Source organism: Rhinoderma darwinii, chromosome 1 (assembly GCF_050947455.1).
Source record: "Rhinoderma darwinii isolate aRhiDar2 chromosome 1, aRhiDar2.hap1, whole genome shotgun sequence".
In the NCBI taxonomy this organism is placed as follows: Eukaryota; Metazoa; Chordata; class Amphibia; order Anura; family Rhinodermatidae; genus Rhinoderma; species Rhinoderma darwinii.
Window position 1 is genome coordinate 554118983 of NC_134687.1, and position 20920 is coordinate 554139902.

The window sequence follows — 20920 nt, forward strand, 5'->3', positions numbered from 1 at the left end:
TGATTGCCTTTCCTTAGGATAGGCCATCGATGAGTGATCTGTGGGCGTCCCACTTCCATGACCCCCACAATCAGGAGAATTCATTATTTATCCAGGCACAGCAACATTCTTACGACTGTGGCTGGGTTTGGTACTGCAGCTTATATAGTTTTGCTGTTTAATAGGGTTCCGCGCATTGATGGGCCATCAATTAAAAACAAAAAAAGACTTTAACCCTTTTTCGGCCATGGGCTTCGGCACAGTTTTCACAATTTTGACACACACACAACACCTAAATTGTGAAATAAAATAAATCGTATTATACACCCCTCTTCCATAATCCTATATTATTGGAAAGTAAACACCTGGAAATTGTAAAAATGCTACACAACACTTTACACTCATGGATGCTTTCATTCATCTTTGCATCAAAGTGTAATGTTTTGAAACAAAATTCATGTTTGTGGTTAAAACTTTGAAGCCTTAGACATATAAAACACCTCCTGAAAGTAAACGTTCAGTATGTGCAGAGTTTATACATGTCGCTCATGCCTATTTCTACAAGCCGATATCTTCATAAATCACCAGAACTGAATAGACCAAAAATATCCGATTATCCCCAGATACCACTAAACGTCAGTCAGGGGGTTGACAAATGTTCTGATTAGGTGAAGCAGGGGATTTGTGTTCAATTACTCCTCTTCTCACCCCTTTAAAGGGTTTATCCAAGTTGTTAAAATTCTTTACAAACAGCTGCAAATGTCCTAAAATAAGAAAACATCAGAAATCAGTACTCGCCTTTTCTTTCCAACAGCGATCCAGTGCTGATGCTCCTGCGGTCCAATCCGAGTCTTCAGCGGTGACGTTTCTGGCATCATGGCGCCCAATGATAAGCGTTTATGCCAGGAATAAAACACATGGCTGATTGTCTGCAGCGGTCACATGCTGAGTGAATGTTAGCAAACACAGGGAGGAGCGTCCGCGCTGGATCGCTTGGGGAAAAAGTAGATGAGCGCTGAATATTTTTTTTTATTTTAGGAAATTAGCAGCTATTTGGAAAGATTTTAACAACTTGGATAGCGCCTTTTAATATAAAGTAAAAAAATAACCTGGTAAGAGGGATGATGACATGTACAAAAGTTCCAGTGTCACACCCCTGAGGTCACTGGAAGGCTGTACAGGGCTAGAGATCGTCGTATCGTTTTTTTTTACTTCCTGCGATCATTTGCAACACACACTCTTTATCCTGCTCCCCCACTTTATCCTGGTGTCATTCAAAAGCTAAGGTTCTTTCCTTTATAGGATACCAAGATCTAAGCTGTAGCCATTCGTCTTCAGCAATGAAAGGGTTAAGCAACAAGCCTAAGTAATCTTTGTTCATTACTAGTGATTGTAGAGTTAGGCTGGATTCACACGAGGTCATTACGTCCGTAATTGACGGACGTATTTCGGCCGCAAGTCCCGGACCGAACGCAGTGCAGGGAGCCGGGCTCCTAGCATCATACTTATGTACGATGCTTGGAGTCCCTGCCTCGCTGCTGGACAACTGTCCCGTACTGTAATCATGTTTTCAGTACGGGACAGTTGTCCGGCAGCAAGGCAGGGACTCTTAGCGTCGTACATAACTATGATGCTAGGAGCCCGGCTCTCTGCACTGCGTTCGGTCCGGGACTTGCGGCCGAAATACGTCCGTCAGTTACGGACGTAATGACCTCGTGTGAATCCAGCCTTAGAGTAACGTGTATCACAGATGACTGCCTCTTTGGCTATTTACTACACAATAATCCGATTATAATGTATGTTTTCCCTTAACAGACATGTGAAGGTCTACAGCACGATGAACTACAAAGTTGTCCATAGTTTTGATTATGCAGCTTCAATCTTAAGCCTGGCATTGGCTGTAAGTATGATTTGTATACTAGTAATTTCCCATATGTCAAGGGTCTCTAGTTTTACTATTGGTGTCATTAGGGGCACGCTTAAATGTGCTTGTCCATGTGAGCAGCTGGGCATAGCCATAGGAAACACGAGTATGGAGCCCTCTTACCATCAAATAGAGCCTATAATATCTGATGACTTCTATGATTTCGGGAAGCGGCTAGATATGTAGGATATTCTATATTGAACCCGCAAATATTTTAGAAAACTTTGCGCTTTAACGATATTGACTGAATTTTTATTCTTTTCAGCCTGATGATGAGATGATTGTCGTGGGAATGACCAATGGAGTCTTGAATGTAAAACATCGGAAGCCTGAGGAAAAGAAATCAAATCAACCAGTAGCCAAGAGACGTCCAAGATACCGGATGTTTGTGAAAGGGAAGGACTACATGCCTAAACAGGTAATACACGTCATGATCCTCCAGCGTAGGAAAGGTGGTGGTGGTCGGGCTATGTACACAAAGCTGACACTTTCCGTTTGTACGACTAGTAGAGTACTGCTGTTTAATGCTTTGCTACTTTCGGAGATCTAATAGTTTTCTTTGGATTATCTCTCGTTCTCTACAGGATGACTTTGTTGTCAGTAAACCAGTAATCCAGCACTTAAGGAAATATGACAAGCTGCTCAGAGGTTTCCAGGTTTCTGCAGCCCTTGATGCTGTGCTAGAGGTAAGAGACCACAAGCTGCTAATGGGAATATACATCTGCTTGACTATATGACTAAATTATGCGACCATAGTCTTCTTATGCTCCTTTGACAGATGAATGACCTGTGTTTCGGGCCTCCACGGCTTGCTGGACTGCTATCATTTTATATCGTAATGTTGCTGTACCTACTGCAAGTTTGGTTCATTCTAGAATACAGAACATGCTTGATGCTGCATATCTGATATTCCTCATATGCACATTGCCCTAGATCACTTATGCCCAACTGGGGCCAGAAGGGGTGTACATGTGTGTGCTGCGAAGCCTGGGCACTAGGCACCTGGATAGTGGGCCTTCTCCAGGGAATGTGGAGGTTTTTAGTGTTTACCTCGCAGCTGCAGTTTAGTACAGGCCATCAACGTCTGATTGGTGGGTTTCTGACCCCCACTAATCAACAAAATGCAGGGGCCACGACGTTCTTGTTAGTGCCGCAGCGGGTGTAGCGCATGCAAAGCACAGTCCAGCCAAATGCCATCGCTCCTTCATTCTGCTGAAAGCGGAGGTTGTCAGATCAGGTGATTAATTCCACAACTTTCATCGCAGTCTGACAGCTGAAATCTGATTAGCTGCCATGAACAAAGTCACTCTTATGTATTTTTTTGTAGCATGGCCCCCTGTCCTATAGTGTCACTCTAATATATTATGTAATTGATCTGGTTTGCCTATGTCTTAGACTTCGGTTAGAACCTCAACCCCAGAATTGACTGTGGCGGTTATGCATGAAATTGAACGACGAGGAACGCTTAAAAACGCCCTAGCAGGGAGGGATGAGAAACAACTGTGCGTAATACTCACCTTCCTCATCAAGTAAGTAGTATCCGTGTCACTTTATTTGCTGTTCACGTGGCTCGCTTGTTGATCATTGTTGATGTGTACGCCATTGCAATTAACCCCTTCCCTCTTTAGCCACTTTTGACCTTCCTAACAGGGCCTCATTTTTCAAATCTGACATGTGTCACTTTATGTGGTAATAACTCCGGAATGCTTTCACCTATCCAAGCGATTCTGAGATTGTTTTCTCGTGACACATTGGACTTTATGTTACTGGCAAAATTTGCTCGATATGTTCAGTATTTAATTGTGAAAAACACCAAAAATTAGCGAAAAATTGCAAAAATTAGCATTTTTCTCAATTTAAATGTATCTGCTTGTAAGACAGGCAGTTATACCACACAAAATTGTTGCTAATTAACATCCCCCATATGTCTACTTTAGATTGGCATTGTTTTTTGAACATCCTTTTATTTTTCTATGACCTCACAAGGCTTAGAACTTTAGCAGCAATTTCTCACATTTTCAAGAAAATTTCAAAAGGCTATTTTTACAGGGGCCAGTTCAGTTGTGAAGTGGTTTTGAGGGCCTTATATATTAGAAACCCCCAAAAAGTCACCCCATTTTAAAAACTTCACCCCTCAAAGTATTCAAAACAGCAGTTAGAAAATGTCTTAACCCTTTACACATTTCACAGGAATTAAAGCAAAGTAGAGGTGAAATTTACAAATTTCATATTTTTCTGCAGAAATAAATTTTTAATACAATTTTTTTTATAACACAGAAGGTTTTACCAGAGAAATGCAACTCCATATTTGTTGCCCAGTTTCTGCAGTTTTAGGAAATACCCCACATGTGGCTCTCGCGTGCTACTGGACTGAAGCACCGGCCTCAGAAGCAAAGGAGCACCTAGTGGATTTTGGGGCCTTATTTTTGTTAGAATATATTTTAGGCACCATGTCCGGTTTGAAGGGCTCTTGCAGTGACAAAACAGTAAAAATCCCCCAAAAGTGACCCCATCTGGGAAACTAGACACCTCAAGGAAATTATCTAGGGGTGTAGTGAGCATTTTGACCGCACAGGTTTTTTACAGAAATTATTGGAAGTAGGCCCTGAAAATTAAAATCAACATTTCTTCAAAGAAAATGTAGCTTTAGCGATTTTTTTCTCATTTCCACAAGGACTAAAGGAGAAAAATTTCTCCCGAGTAAAACAATACCCCACATGTGGTAATAAACGACTGTTTGGACACACGGCGAGGCTGAGAAGGGAAAGAGCGCCATTTGGCTTTTGGAACTCAAATTTAGCAGGAATGGTTTGCAGAGGCCATGTCACATTTACAAAGCCCCTGAGGGGATAAAACTGTGGAAACCCCCCCCACAAGTGACCCCATTTTGGAAACTACACCCATTGAGGAAATTATCTAGGGGTATAGTGAATGTTTTGACGCAACAGGTGTTTTGCATAAATTATTGGAAGTAGGCCCTGAAAATGACGATCTAAATTTTTTTAAAGAAAATGTAGGTTTAGCTAATTTTTTATAATTTCCACAAGGACTGAAGGAGAAAAAGCACCACAAAATTTGTAAAGCAATTTCTCCCGAGTAAAACAATACCCCACATGTGGTAATAAACGGTTGTTTGGAGACACAGCGTGGCTGAGAAGGAAAAGAGCGCTATTTGGCTTTTGGAGTTCACATTTAGCAGGAATGGTTTGCGGAGGCCATGTCACATTTACAAAGCCCCTGAGGGGACAAAACAGTGGAAACCCCCCACAAGTGACCCCATTTTGGAGACTACACCCATTGAGGAAATTATCTAGGGGTATAGTGAGCGATTTAACCCCACAGTTTTTTTGCAGAAATTATTGGAAGTAGGCCCTGAAAATAATAATCTACATTTTTTCAAAAAAAATCTAGGTTTAGCTAATTTTTTCTCATTTCCAGAAGGACTGAAGGAGAAAAAGCAGCACAAAATTTGTAAAGCAATTTCTCCCGAGTAAAACAATATCCCACAAGTGGTAATAAACGGCTGTTTGGACACACGGCAGGGCTTAGAAGGGAAAGAGCACTATTTGGCTTTTTGAGATCACATTTAGAAGGAATGATTTGCGGAGGCCAGGTCACATTTGCAAAGCCCCTGAGGGGACAAAACAATGAAAACGCCCAAAAAGGGACTCCATTTAGGAAACTACACCTCTTGAGGAATTCATCTAGGGGCGTAGTGAGCATTTTGACGCCACAGATGTTTCATAGAATTTATTAGAATTAGGCAGTGAAAATAAAAACAGTCCTTTTTCTTCAATAAGACGTAGCTTTAGCGCAAATTTTTTCATTTTCTCAACAAATAAAGGAAAAAAAAGAACCCAACATTTGTAAAGCAATTTCTCCCGAGTACGGCAATACCCCATATGTGGTCATAAACTGCTGTTTGGGCAAACGGCAGGGCTCAGAAGGGAAGGACCGCCATTTGGAGTGCAGATGTTGCTGGATTGGTTTCTGGGCACCTGTGGGCCCAAAACAGTGGAAACCCCCCAGAAGTGACCCCATTTTGGAAACTACACCCCTCAATGCATTTACCTAGGGGTGTAGTAAGCATTTTAACCCTGCAGGTGTTTTGTAGAAATTAGTGTTCACTCGATGTTGCAGCGTGAAAATTGGATTTTTTTTCCATAGATATGCCAATATGTGGTGCCCGGCTTGTGCCACCATAACAAGACAGCTCTCTAATTATTATGCGGTGTTTCCCGGTTTTAGAAACACCCTACATGTGGCCCTAATCTTTTGTCTGGACATATGACAGGGCTCAGAAGTGAAGAGTACCATGCGGAGTGGAGGCCTAATTTGGCGATTTACAAAGTATTGGTTCACAACTGCAGAGGCTCAGATGTGAAATAATAAAAAGAAACCCCTGATAAGTGACCCCATTATGGAACAGCACCCCTCAAGGCATTTATTAAGGGGTGTAGTGAGCATTTTCACCCCACAGGTCTTTTCCATAAATGAATGCGCTGCGGATGGTGCAAATTAAAAATTTATATTTTTCCCTAGATATGCCATTCAGTGGCAAATATGTCGTGCCCAGCTTATGACGCTGGAGACACACACCCCAAAAAATGTTAAAAGGGTTCTCCCGGGTATGACGATGCCATATATGTTGAAGGAAACTGCTGTTTCGGGACGCTGTAGGGTTCAGAGCCGAGGGAGCACCATTTGGCTTTTGGAGAGCGGATTTTGCTTGGTACTATATTTGTTTGAGTATTGCTGGTGTTTTATAATGTGGGGGTACATGTAAGCGGGGCGGAGTATATAAGGGGCATAGTCAGGTGGTATAAAAAAAAAAGAATAATCCATAGATGTGTGTTACGCTGTGAAGCAATCCTTTCCGCACAGGCCAGTGTCGCACTGATAAATGGTGTCATTTCTTATCCCCCTTTTGGTCCATACTCCGCACCTTTTGTAGTTTGGGAAATTTTGCTGAGAAAGTGTTGTCCTGGTATAATACGGGCACCGTCGCTTCCAGCGGATATGTTTGGGCTCTCCCCTTCCTGGTTCCCTAATTTTAGGTCCTTAATAAATCGCCTCTTGAAACAGAAGGGCACAACTGCATATTTTTTTATTTCCTGACTTATTGGAGCCATAACTAATTTTATTTTTCATAGACGTAGCGGTATGAGGGCTTTTTTGTTGCGGGACGAGCTGTAGTTATTATTGGTACCATTTTGGGGTACATGCGACTTTATGATCACCTTTTATCCTATTTTTTGGGATGCCAGGTAAACAAAAAAACGCAATTCTGGCACAGCTTTTTTCGGTTTTTTTATACAGCGTTCACCATGCGTTATAAATTACATGTTAACTTTATTCTGTGGGTAAGTACGATTCTGGCGATACCTAATTTATAGCATTTTTTTATGTTTTACAACTTTTTCCACAATAAAATTACTTTTGTAAAAAGAATGTATTTTTTCTGTCGCCAAGTTGTGAGAACCATAACTTTTTTATTTTTTTGTCGACGGAGGTGTATGAGGGCTTGTTTTTTGCGGGACGAGCTATAGTTTTTATAGGTACCATTTTTGGATACGTGCGACTTTTTGATCACTTTTTATTCTAATATTTGTAGGGCAAAGTGACCAAAAAACAAACTCTGGTAAAGTTTTTTACGTTTTTTTTTTACGCTGTTCACCGCGTGCAATAAATAATATAATATTTTGATACCTCAGGTCGTTACGGTCGTGGCGATACCAAATACATATGGTTTATTATTATTTTTCAATAATAAAGGACTTGATAAAAGTAAAAGGGGGATTGTGTTTTATTTGATTACTTGAAACTTTTATTGTTTTCAAACTTTTATTTTTTGCACTTTTTTTTACACTTTTTTCATACTTTTTTTTTACACTTTTCTTCAAGTCCCACTAGGGGACTTGAAGGTCCAACGGTCAGATTTTTTTTTTTCTAATACATTGCACTGCCTATGTAGTGCAATGTATTAGATCTGTCAGTCATTCACTGACAGCAAGCCGATTAGGCTTCGCCTCCTGGCGGGGCCTAAATCGGCTTCCGTAATGGCAGAGCAGGAGACCATTGTGTCTCCTGTTGCCATAACAGCAGTTGCCAGTCCCGATTGCCTCTCAGGGCTGGCGATCTGCTAGTAACCGCTACGATGCAGCAATCGCTTTCGATTGCTGCATCGAAGGGGTTAATGGCAGGGATCGGAGCTAGCTCCGGTTCCTGCCGTTACAGGTGGATGTCAGCTGTACAGTACAGCTGACTTCCACCGCTGATGACGCCGGATCAGCTCCTGACCCGGCGCCATCTTGCCGGCAGCTACGGAAGCCGATCAGGCTCCGCCGCCGGGCGGATCTTGACCGGCTTCGGTGCTAGGCAGACCGGGAGGCCAGTATTAGGCCTCCGGTTGCCATTGCAGCCACCGGAACCCCGACAATTTTATTGCTGGGGCTCCGATGAGCTGCAAACACCTTAAGTGCAGCGATCGCGTTTCAGCGCTGCACTTAAGGGGTTAATGGCGGGGATCGAAGCTAATTTCGGTCCCCGCCGTTACAGTCGGATGTCAGCTGGAAGATACAGCTGAGATCCGACGATGATGGCACCGACTCAGCTTCTGAGCCGGTGCCAAACATTTGACGTAAATGTACGGCATTTTGCGGGAAGTCAATGCTTTCCATGACGTACATGTACGGCAAATGTCGGGAAGGGGTTAAAGCTCGTCGTCTGTCCAGAAATGGTCCTTGTATGCTGCCAAAATACTCATCTGCTTTGGGATTTTGCCATATATTTCTGTACTGCTATGCAGATAGCCATCATATATCATTTATTATTGCCAAGGCTAAATTATTAATGTAATGCCTCTTGTATTATAGAAAATAGTTGTATTTTCTCTGCAGGACATATAGCTGTTTCATGTATTTAATATAATTGATTACCTCTTTATTTTTATAATAGGCACATGGTGGAACCTCGATATGCTCCAATATTGTTAAATGTGGCAGAAAAAGTGATTGGTAAGTGGCAATTCAGACAAAAGATTCCGCTTGCAGCTACCGTTAACACTGTTTGTATCAGGCTTCTCAATCTTTTTCTTTTGTGGCCTCCGCAGTCAGAACGCACTGATACCTGGGCCTCAACATTGGTCGGACTCAATGGCAAAAAATGTATGTCAAAACGTGTCTCCTGAATCCAGTGCAACATTGACCCCTTTCCGCCGCAGCCATTTTTCAGATTTTCAATTTCAGTTTTTCCTCCCCTCCTTCCAAGCTTTTATTTTTCCATCGCTATAGCCGTATGAGGGCTTGATTTTTGTGGGACGAGTTGTAGTTTTTCATGGCACCATTTATTGTACCATATAATCTACTGGGAAAGTGGGGAAAAATTATTTGTGTGGAAGAAAATGGAAAAAAAAACAACCTGTTTCTTGCACTTTGTTTTTACAGCATTCACCATGCAATTAAAACGACGTGTTAACTTTATTCTGTGTGTCAATACGATTACAGCGATACCAAAATTTATATATATTTTTTCTATATTTTATTGCTTTTACAAGGAAAAAAACAAACTTTCAAAAGTAAAATTTATTGTGTAGCCAAATTCTTGTTTTTCCATCAATATGAGCTGCATCAGGGCATATTTTTTGTGGGGACAATCTGTAGTTTTTAGTGGTACCATTTTGGGTTACATGCAAGGTTTTGATCACTTTTTGTTCATTAGGCCCCCAGGCTGCCATATCAACCATCGGCAACCCGCGATCATATCACAGGAGGCATGAGCTATTCGTGAGGGTCGCCCCCTCTTTCTAACGTGTTTAATGCCATGGTCACCATTGATGGGTTTTCGTTTCATATTTAATGGGTTAAACGAGCGCGATTCTGCTCGTTACAGTAAAGTGTCAGCTGTAACATACAGCCGACACTCGCATTGTATGGAGCGAGCTCAGCCTGTGTGCCCTCTCCATACTTATCATCTACCCAGCTATGACATTGGCATATGTCAGATTTCAGGAAGGGGTTAAAACACGCACAAAAGGAGTCCGTTCTGTTACTAGACGATAATTGATGCAGCCATAGAAAGGCCCGTGCATCATAGGATCACTTCTGGCGAAAGTTACTAACAGCAGGAGGAGCACCTTACAAGTGATCCAAGCCTCATTTTGTGAAGCACTGGTTTATACTGTAGTTCGATCCTCCACAACCAGCGGCTCAGGGGCCACATGAGTATCCCAGGCCCCATGCATGTGACTTTTCAGCTGTTGGCTTCAGATACTACCGTGTTTCCCCGAAAGTAAGACAGTGTCTTACTTTCTTTTTATCCCCAAAAGCCCCACTATGTCTTACTTTCGGGGTATGTCTTATATTGTAAAAAAATTGTCGATTTTTATTTTTTTTTTCACAAACTTTATTTAACTGTTTTACATTTTTTTTTTTAGTCCCACCAGGGGACTTCACTATGCGATGTGCCGATCGCATATATAATGCTTTGGTATACTTAGTATACCGAAGCATTATTGCCTGTCAGTGTAAAACTGACAGGCAACCTATTAGGTCATGCCTCCGGCATCGCCTAACAGGCAGATGCTGAAGGCAGACCTGGGGGTCTTTGTTAGACCCCCGGCTGTCATGGAAACCCGACGGCGACCCGCGATTTGTTTGCGGGGGCGCCGATCGGGTGACAGAGGGAGCTCCCCCCTCTGTCAAACACATTAAATGCCGCTGTCACTATTGACAGCGGCATTTAATGGGTTAAACTGCCGGAATCGGCGCGCGCTTCGATTCCGGCAGTTGCAGCAGGAGCAAGTGCAGGGGACGGCGCGGTGACGTATGGAGAGGGGGGCGGCGCGGAAGTGGGCAGGAGGCGGCAATACCCCCGTGTTTCCCCGAAAGTAAGACATATGTCTTACTTTCGGGGTACGGCTTATATTAGCCGACCCCCCTGAAACCCCCGATACGTCTTACAATCGGGGGTGTCTTACTATCGGGGAAACACGGTATTATGCACTAGTTGTACCAAAGATTCCAAAGCAATTCTAGGACCTTGTACAAGGGTCAAAACCATATGGTTTGAAGCATTGCACTTCTGTCATGCTTAATAGACTTTTTAACCTTTTGATATTTAGTGTGGCTCAATACCATCTATTTTATTCGAAAGTGACTCGCAAGCCTAAAAATATTGAGGACCGCTGCTGTGTAGTCTTATCGAATCTCTAAATATCTAGTCGGGGGAGGCTCCTTCTGCAGCCAGTTGTTTTACAGCCAGACACAAGATAGTGCGGGGGAGGGAGGGGGTGGTTGATCTCCCTGGACACATATAGAAGAATTCTTTATATAATTCTTAGTTTTGATTGCAATTTGACCAAATCGAATGAAAGCAGAAGGATCAAAAAGATTAAAGGAACAACCGAGCCATGTTCTTTAAATGGGAAACTAGTTATTCCCTAAATTTTCCAGTTCCTGAATGGAAATTATTTTCTTCCGATTTTGTTGGAGGTAAAAATGTGTGTGGCTAAGATGACATGGTACAGTATTGGTGCAGTTATATGCGTGTTCAGTGTCCAAACTTTGTTTTCCTTTTTCTTCTTTAGACATATATTCTCCTGTCATAAACCAGTCATCTGTAGTGGATAAATTATTTCTGAGGCTCCAAGACACACTAGAGAGAGAAATCAGTTACCAGGAAGAACTCCTAGAAGTTTTGGGGATGATGGACACTCTCTTTGCCACTATGGCCAGCAAAAAAGAAACCATCTTCAGAGAGACCAAACCAACAAGTATTCCAGAGAAAAAGAACTTGATGGCTGTACAATCCTCCTCATGATCCTGCTATTACCAGTGGACATGTATTTTTTTTATACCATGTTTTAATATATTTTTAATGGGATGGTTTGATCCAAAGCAAATGTCAGCATTGTTTTAAATCCCATGTAGCCGGTTTCATATTTCTGGGGGTTGAACTGTCACAGCCTTTTAAAGAAAGTATTTGAGGCAACTTTATTTTTACATGAACTCTGTGTTGGATGGCTGACTTGTAATGAATGCAGGTAAAGGTCCTTGCCCGCTTCCATTCCGTTTCCTGCCTGTTATTTTGAGTGGCATACTGCTGGTTTGTCTACGACGTTCATGCACAGTTGGTAGGGAGCCTGGTATTATCACATGATGTGTATAGCAGGTGATTGCCTGGCACTGCCACACGACTCCATAGCTTTTCCTTGTTTGGATGATGGAATATGACAAAATAGCTTGCCTAAAGCAGGCTGAGATGACATCCAGGTCACGCCCGGGCTACAATGCTCTTACTGTGGAGAATTCGGTCTTCTCGTGAACTTGGTGACTACTTTTTGTAGCAGGAAACATCCAGAATGCTACGTTTATAGATATTGTATGAAGCAGTAATGGGAAACAATTATGTATAATATTTCATGTAAAAAAAAATCAGTTGCTCTCATTGGTTTTTCGTGATCATTCCACATACATTGTAAGTTTTTACGTGCCAAAATAGATGTTCGAATTGAGGTGCAAGTGTTTCCATTCCATTAATTTTAAGGAATTTTGGAAAATTCTAGCTGACAAATTCCCATTCAGACTGACGAGAGTGCAAATAATTTCTTAAAAGGTAGGGCCCCATTCACATTATGTTTAGGCACTCCATCAGAGATATAGGTTGGGAAGACATCTGACGTATATCTCCAACGAAAGACCCAAACGTATTCCACTGTATGGCATACAGTGGAATACGTCCCGAAGTCAATGTCCATGTATGAACAGTGACGTCAGGAGCAGTACTGATGTGCCCAGGCAGAGTGCTAGCTGATACTCTGCTCGGGGACTCCAGCGCTAGGAAACGCTTGACGTCACTGTCCGTATGTGTCCTGACGTCAGGAGTCTCCTATCGCTTGAGTCCCAAAGCAAAGCCCGGCGACTCCTGTACTGCTCCTGACAACACTGTCCATATTTAGACTGTGATGTCGAGAGCTCCCTGAGGTATAAGTTAACGTATACCTGTGACGGATACCATATAGTGGCATCTGTCACTCATAGGCTCCAATGTTTAAAAAAAAAAAAAAAAACACGTTCACCGTGTGATATAATTTTTTTTGTGGGATCTCTCATGATGGAATAGCGAAGTCTTCTACTCTATTACATCCTCCATAAACAAAGGTATAGCAGCTCGACGGAGGTCAAAAGGGACACTTTTGGTCTCCGTCAGGATAATGGAGTCCAATGAACACATTTATCGTGTACGTCGGGAGCTTTCCCACATGTTATTTTCATTACCAATACCAAAGTTATATAGTTCTTTTTTTTTTTTTTATGATGACTCTTACAAAGAAAAAAACATTTGTTTTGTGTTGCCATATTCTGAGACCCATAAGTTGTTGGGTTTTTTTTTCTGTTGCTGGCTTGTTGTTTTTGGAGCGGGTTGTATTTTTTAACCCCTTCTCTCTTTGGCCACTTTTGACCTTCCTGACACAGCCTCATTTTTCAAATCTGACATGTTTCATTTTGTGGTAATAACTTCGGAATGCTTTCACCTATCAAAGCGATTCTGAGATTGTTTTCTCGTGATACATTGGACTTTATGTTACTGGCAAAATTTGCTTGATATGTTCAGTATTTAATTGTGAAAAACACCAAAATGTAGCGAAAAATTGCAAAAATTTTCATTTTTCTCAACTTAAAGAGGCTCTGTCACCAGATTTTGCAAGCCCTATCTGCTATTGCAGCAGATCGGCGCTGCAATGTAGATTACAGTAACGTTTTTATTTTTTAAAAAACGAGCATTTTTGGCCAAGTTATGACCATATTTGTATTTATGCAAATGAGGCTTGCAAAAGTCCAAGTGGGCGTGTATTATGTGCGTACATCTGGGCGTGTTTACTTCTTTTACTAGCTGGGCGTTGTGACGAAGTATCATCCACTTCTCTTCAGAACGCCCAGCTTCTGGCAGTGCAGACACAGCGTGTTCTCGAGAGATCACGCTGTGACGTCACTCACAGGTCCTGCATCGTGTCGGACGAGCGAGGACACATCGGCACCAGAGGCTACAGTTGATTCTGCAGCAGCATCGGCGTTAGCAGGTAAGTCGATGTAGCTACTTACCTGCAAACGCTGATGCTGCTGCAGAATCAACTGTAGCCTCTGGTGCCGATGTGGCCGACACGATGCAGGACCTGGGGCAGGAAGTGAGTGACGTCACAGCGTGATCTCTCGAGAACATGCTGTGTCTTTGCACTGCCAGAAGCTGGGCGTTCTGAAGAGAAGTGGATGATACTTCTCGTCAGAACGCCCAGCTAGTAAAAGTAGTAAACACGCCCCGATGTAACACACATAATACACGCCCAGTTGTACTTTTACTGTAAACACGCCCAATTGTACTTTTGCAAGCCTCATTTGCATAAATGCAAAAATGGTCATAACTTGGCCAAAAATGCTAGTTTTTTTAAAAATAAAAACGTTACTGTAATCTACATTGCAGCGCCGATCTGCTGCAATAGCAGATAGGGCTTGCAAAATCTGGTGACAGAGCCTCTTTAAATGTATCTGCTTATAAGACAGGCAGTTATACCACACAAAATTGTTGCTAATTAACATCCCCCATATGTGTACTTTAGATTGGCATCGTTTTTTGAACATCCTTTTATTTTTCTAGGATGTTACAAGGCTTTGAACTTTAGCAGCAATTTCTCACATTTTCAAGAAAATTTGAAAAGGCTATTTTTACAGGGGCCAGTTCAGTAGTGAAGTGGCTTTGAGGGCCTTCTATATTAGAAACCCCAAAAAAGTCAACCCATTTTAAAAACTTCACCCCTCAAGGTATTCAAAACAGCATTTAGAAAGTTTCTTAACCCTTTAAACTTTTCACAGGAATTAAAGCAAAGTAGGGGTGAAATGTACAAATTTCATATTTTTTTGCAGAAATAAATTTTTTATCCAATTTTCTTTATAACAAAATGTTACCAGAGAAATGCAACTCAATATTTATTGCCCAGGTTCTGCAGTTTTAGGAAATATCCCACATGTGGCCGTGCTACTGGACTGAAGCACCGGCCTCAGAAGCAAAGGAGCACCTAGAGGATTTTGGGGCCTTATTTTTATTAGAATATATTTTAGGCACCATGTCAGGTTTGAAGGGCTCTTGCGGTGCCAAAACAGTGGAAACCCCCCAAAAACTACACACCTCAAGGAAATTATCTAGGGGTATAGTGAGCATTTTGACCGCACAGGTTTTTACAGAAATTATTGGAAGTAGGCCGTGAAAATTAAAATCTAAATTTTTTTCAAAGAAAATATAGGTTTAGCTAATTTTTTCTCATTTCCACAAGGACTAAAGGAGATAAAGCACCTCAAAATTTGTAAAGCAATTTCTCCCGAGTAAAACAGTACCCCACATGTGATAATAAACGGCTGTTTGGACACACGGCAGGGCTTAGAAGGGATGGAGCACCATTTGGCTTTTTGGAGATCACATTTAGCAGGAATGGTTCAGTAAGTCGTAGCTTTAGCGCAAAATTTTTCGTTTTCTCAACAAATAAAGAAAAAAAAGAACCCAACATTTGTAAAGCAATTTCTCCCGAGTACGTCAATACCCCATATGTGGTCATAAACCGCTGTTTGGGCACAGGGCAGGGCTCAGAAGGGAAGGAGCGCCATTTGGAGTGCAGATTTTGCTGGATTGGTTTCTGGGCGTCGGTGGGACGAAAACAGTGGAAACCCCCTAAAAGTGACCCCATTTTGGAAACTACACCCCCTCAATGCATTTACCTAGTGGTGTAGAAATTAGTGTGCACTCGATGTTGCAGAGTGAAAATGGGATTTTTTCCATAGATATGCCAATATGTGGTGCCCAGCTTGTGCCACCATAACAAGACAGCTCTCTAATTATTATGCGGTGTTTCCCAGTTTTAGAAACACCCTACATGTGGCCCTAATCTGTTGCCAGGACATTCGACCAGGCTCAGGAGTGAAAGCGTACCATGCGAAATTGAGGCCTAATTTGGCGATTTACAAAGTATTGGTTCACAATTGCAGAGGCTCAGATGTGAAATAATAAAAAGAAACCCCTGAGAAGTGACCCCATTTGGAAACTGCACCCCTCAAGGCGTTTATTAAGGGGTGTAGTGAGCATTTTCACCCCACAGGTCTTTTCCATAAATGAATGCCCTGCGGATGGTGCAAATAAATTTTTTATATTTTTCCCTAGATATAACATTTCAGTGGCAAATATGTCATGCCCAGCTTATGCCACTGGAGACACACAACCCAAAAATTGTTAAAAGGGTTCTCCCGGGTATGATGATGCCATATATGTGGAAGAAAATGACTGTTTGGGCACACTGTAGGGTTCAGAGGGGAGAGAGCGTCATTTGGCTTTTGGAGAGCGGATTTTGCTTGGTAGTAGTTTTGTTTGAGTATTACTGGTGTTTCCATTTATAATGTGGGGGTAAATGTAAAATGGGCAGAGTACATCAGGGGCATAGTCAGGTGGTATAATAATGGGGTAAAAAAAACAATAAAATAATCCATAGATGTGTGATCCTTTCTGCACAGGCCGGTGTCGCACTGATATATGGCGTCTTTTCTTATGCCCCTTTTGGTCCACACTCCGCACCTTTGCAGTTTGAGGAATTTTGCTGGGAAGTGTCCTGGTATAATACGGGCACCCTCGCTTCCAGCAGATATGTTTGGGCCCTCCCCTTCCTGGTTCCCTAATTTTAGGTCCTTGATAAATCACCTCTTGAAACAAAAGAAATGTTCCCCTCTGGCCGGCACAACTGCATATTTTTTATTTCCTGACTTATTGGAGCCATAACTAATTTTATTTTTTCATAGACGTAGTGGTATGAGGGCTGTTTTTTTGTGTTAAGAGCTGTAGTTATTATTGGTACCATTTTGGGGTACATGCGACTTTTTGATCACTTTTTTATTCCAATATTTGTAGGGCAAAGTGACCAAAAAACAAACTCTGGTATAGTTTTTTTACGGGTTTTTTTTTACGCTGTTCACCGCATGCAATAAATAATATAATATTTTGATACCTCAGGTCGTTACGGTCGCAGCGATACCAAATACGTATGGTTTATTATTTTTCAATAATAAAGGACTTGATAAAATAAAACACAATCGCCCTTTTTCCCTTATTACTTGAAACGTTTATTGTTTTCAAACTTTTATTTTTTTCACTTTTTTTTACACTTTTTTTCACACTTTTTTTCAAGTCCCACTAGGGGACTTGAAGTTCCAACTGTCTGATGTTTTTTTTCTAATACATTGCCCTACCTACCTAGTGCAATGTATTAGATCTGTCAGTCATTCACTGACAGCAAGCCGATTAGGCTTCGCCTCCCGGCGGGGCCTAATCGACTTCTGTAATGGCAGAGCAGGAGGCCATTGTGTCTCCTGTTGCCATAGCAGCAGTCGCCAGTCCTGATTGCCTGTCAGGGCTGGCGATCTGCCAGTAACCGCTACGATGCAGCAATCGCTTTTGATTGCTGCATCGAAGGGGTTAATGGCAGGGATCGGAGCTAGCTCAGGTTCCTGCCGTTACAGGTGGAGGTCAGCTGTAAAATGTAGCTGACTTCCACCGCTGATGACGCCGGATCAGCTCCTGAGCCGGCGCTATCTTGCCGGCGGCTATGGAAGCCGATCAGGCTCCGCCGCCGGGCGGATCTTGACCGGCTTCCGTGCAAGGCAGAGCGGGAGGCCAGTATTAGGCCTCCGGTTGCCATTGCAGCCACAGGAACCCCGGAAATTTTATTGCTGGGGTTTCGATGAGCTGAAAACACCTTAAGTGCAACACTCGCGTTTGAGCGCTGCACTTAAGGGGTTAATGGCGGGGATCTAAGCTAATTTCGGTCCCCGCCATTATAGCCGGATGTCAGCTGTAAGATACAGCTGAGATCCGGCGATGATGGCACCGGCTCAGCTTCTGAGCCGGTGCCAAACATTTGGCGTATGGATACGGCAATTTCCGGGAAGTCATAACTTTCCATGGCGTACCCATACGGCAAATGTCGGGAAGGGGTTAATGGTACCATTTTGCGGTACATAGGACTTTTTGATACATTTTTTTTTTTATTCCATTATATTTGGGAGGTAGTGAGAACAAAAAATAGCAATTTTGTCATTTTATTTTACGACATTTACCATGTAGCATAAATTGTTATATCGTAAAAGTTTGGACTTTTACGGACTACTTTTACCGATAACAATTTGTTTACTTTTTTACATTACTTTAGGAGAAAAATGTGGTTGGCTTTTGTTTTTACTTTTTATATTTATTTATTTTTGGACATTACTATAAATTTTAACCAGGGGACTTAAACAAGCGATCGTTCAATCGCTGGTGCAATACACTACCTATGTATGTTACCTTTACGGCATCTAAGTGGGTAAACAACTGGGATCAGAGTGATATTAACCAGAGCAGAGGGTGGCTATAAAAAGTGACTCTCACTCGAAGGGACCCAGCACATAGATTACGCGGACAGATCATTGATTTCAATGCTTAGTGTCACCTGTGGTGGTGCTGTCGGTAAATTGTACACTTTATGACCGCTGATTTCTTAGGGAACGAGCAGCAGGACATCAAAGGGGGTCTTTTCAATTAAAAGGTATGCCCAAATGTGGATATACCCTTAATTTTCCTCTCTAGCGATTGGTGCAGTCGTGTTTTGTTAGTGGCAAACCTGGTCCACATTATTACTGGACAATGTAGACACAGGAAAAACATCATAAAGTGTGAAATACCCAATCCTAAACACCAGGCCAAAGTAACTTCGGAATGGCTCAAGAAAAAAGTTAATGTCTAGGAAAATCCCTAAACTCAGTTTGAAATAGTTTTGCACTGCTGGGAAATGAAGGCTGATCTCCTCAACTGTACCAGGATATATTGGCTGGTATTGTTTATGAATGTTATGCAACATTGAAACCTACTTGGCCCAAAAGTCCTAATATCTGTGTGTGTGGATTCAATATTTGGGCACATAGTAATTTAACACGTTCTATTAGAAGTATACTGATACTTTTTGGGGTCTTTATTTGTCTAGGGTAGTCTGTAGTTGTTTAGGTGGTCTGTAATTGTTTAGGGGTGTGTTGAAGGGCTCATATGCACTACTTGTGATTTAAATGGTGTTCTTTGGGGGAGGGGGTGTCCTATGTAAATAAAAAAAAAAGTCATTAGGAAGTATGTGTGGTGCTTCGCCTACCACTTTTTAGACTCCTGATATTCCTACTTGAGTTTGTCAAGTATTCTGTAAAGTCATAGTGCACTGAAATCCTTGACTTTATTTAGGTAACATATCTTAGAAAGAAATTGGACAAAGGAACTAGACTTTTATGCATCAGGCCCGCGTGCGTGCGTGTCACTTTTTTGAGGTGATCCTATTCTGTGAAATATAATTACAAGTTTTAAGTGCCAGAACTTTTGTTTCCTAACAGCCTCTAGGTGGCAGTATGAACTCCGCACAGATTTACAAGTCGTTACTTACCCATCAGATTAAAGGTGAATGGCATATGAATGACCTGTTATATGGCCAATGGTTTGTGTACATGAGACTCTCGTGAAAATATAAGACGGTGTCGCCCATTACAGTTGAGCAATAAACCCTGCTGATGTCACAACCTTAAAACACACTGTTTGAGATTATCCCACGAATCCATTCCTAATTAGGATGTCAGAGCATGTAATTAATAAACATGTATTTACTAGAGGACCTACAGCAGATATCTGAGGCTGACACTGATTTCTGGCACAGATCCGCACTCAGATTAGCTCCATTAATGAAGTTGCATATGAATGGGGTTGCGGAGACCCTGTTTACGTTCATGGGGTGGCAGATTTCTACCCCTAGTGCTGCTCCTTATCCCCTTTCAGCGTGTCCACCTTCTGTGCTCTTCACCGGTGCATACGTTGTTTGGCTATCTAGTCGTTGATGGGTTTTTTTTCTTGTCGGATTAGTTGAGCATGTGCAAAGGCATTCTCCGATTCATTTTTTTTAGGGAGTCTCCGCATAAATTTGGTTTGAGGAGATCCTGATCTAGAGTGGTTTTAGGAGGGAACTGTCTTTGGTTCCTCTCTCCATTTTTATATTGCTTTTGACAGGTGTCTGCGATAGAGCCAAGAAGTCTGTTTTGAGAGGTTGCACTAGGGCCGTCTGTATAAGGCCCTAGGTAAAATCGATATTGTCCATTCCATAAACGTAAAGTGTTTAACGTCAACTGGTATTTTGCTTTATAACCAGACTAATCGCATTGTCCCCGCTGAGTATTAACATTGTTTTTCTATGATGGCATGATCTCCTATCACAAGTCTCTTCCGCAGCACTGTGTCCTTCTAGTTGGCCTGCTCCTTCCTCTGAGTGGTGACCGCAGCAAATAGAGGTGACACACGCTGATTTACCATAATTGAGCCCAGAGAATTTCATTGTTGTGGCGATCATTGATTCTCGTCACTTCCACACAAGTATCATGCCATTGCACATCTGCATTCTTGCACATAGGCTTAAACAATCAGAGGAAATTCAGCAGAAGTTGACAACATCATGGACAGACATGAAGTAAAAAGCAAGGAAATGCTCTTCACAATTTAAAGCAACATTCCTGGCTGGACGGCCATTTCCTCAGTACTTGGGGGAAAATAAGCTGGAGGAAGACGAACGCGGTGGACATTATTGTCAGCAAAGTGAGGTTTTTATTTTGGACTAGTTTTTTTCGTAACGTGTGTTGTGGGGATATCCATGTTCTTCATGCTCTATATTCCAGAGTGACAAGCTTTAGTAAATTATATATATATATATATTATAATAATGAGAGGGCTTACTGGAGAGCCACTGAAATATTTTTACTTTTTTTTTCCTCTTTAATATATGTTACAAACAAGATACGCATACATAGATAGTTGTATAATACATATTGTTGTCTATATGGTAGTGTTCAAAAAATAGCAGTGCGTTAAAAAAAAGCAAATAAAGCACAAAATCATTCTAGTTTTTTTTCCGCCTAAATGCGAATGTGCTGG

At 41.8% G+C, this 20920-nt stretch overlaps 1 protein-coding gene across 3 annotated transcripts in view; it reads left to right on the forward strand.

Moving 5' to 3' along the window:
* The window catches only part of UTP15 (UTP15 small subunit processome component), a 34978-nt gene extending 23012 nt beyond the window's left edge, over nucleotides 1-11966 (forward strand). For 2 of the 3 annotated variants that reach the window (XM_075838123.1, XM_075838115.1), the window contains 6 exons: nucleotides 1795-1879; nucleotides 2169-2321; nucleotides 2488-2589; nucleotides 3299-3432; nucleotides 8861-8919; nucleotides 11490-11966. In XM_075838123.1, the coding sequence (XP_075694238.1) occupies nucleotides 1795-1879; nucleotides 2169-2321; nucleotides 2488-2589; nucleotides 3299-3432; nucleotides 8861-8919; nucleotides 11490-11722 (766 nt within the window). In that variant the 3' untranslated portion in view covers nucleotides 11723-11966. Of the gene's footprint in view, nucleotides 1-1794; nucleotides 1880-2168; nucleotides 2322-2487; nucleotides 2590-3298; nucleotides 3433-8860; nucleotides 8920-9014; nucleotides 9070-11489 lie in introns of all 3 variants that reach the window. The other variant, XM_075838132.1, reaches the window with a different exon arrangement.
* The last annotated feature ends 8954 nt before the right edge of the window (nucleotides 11967-20920 follow it).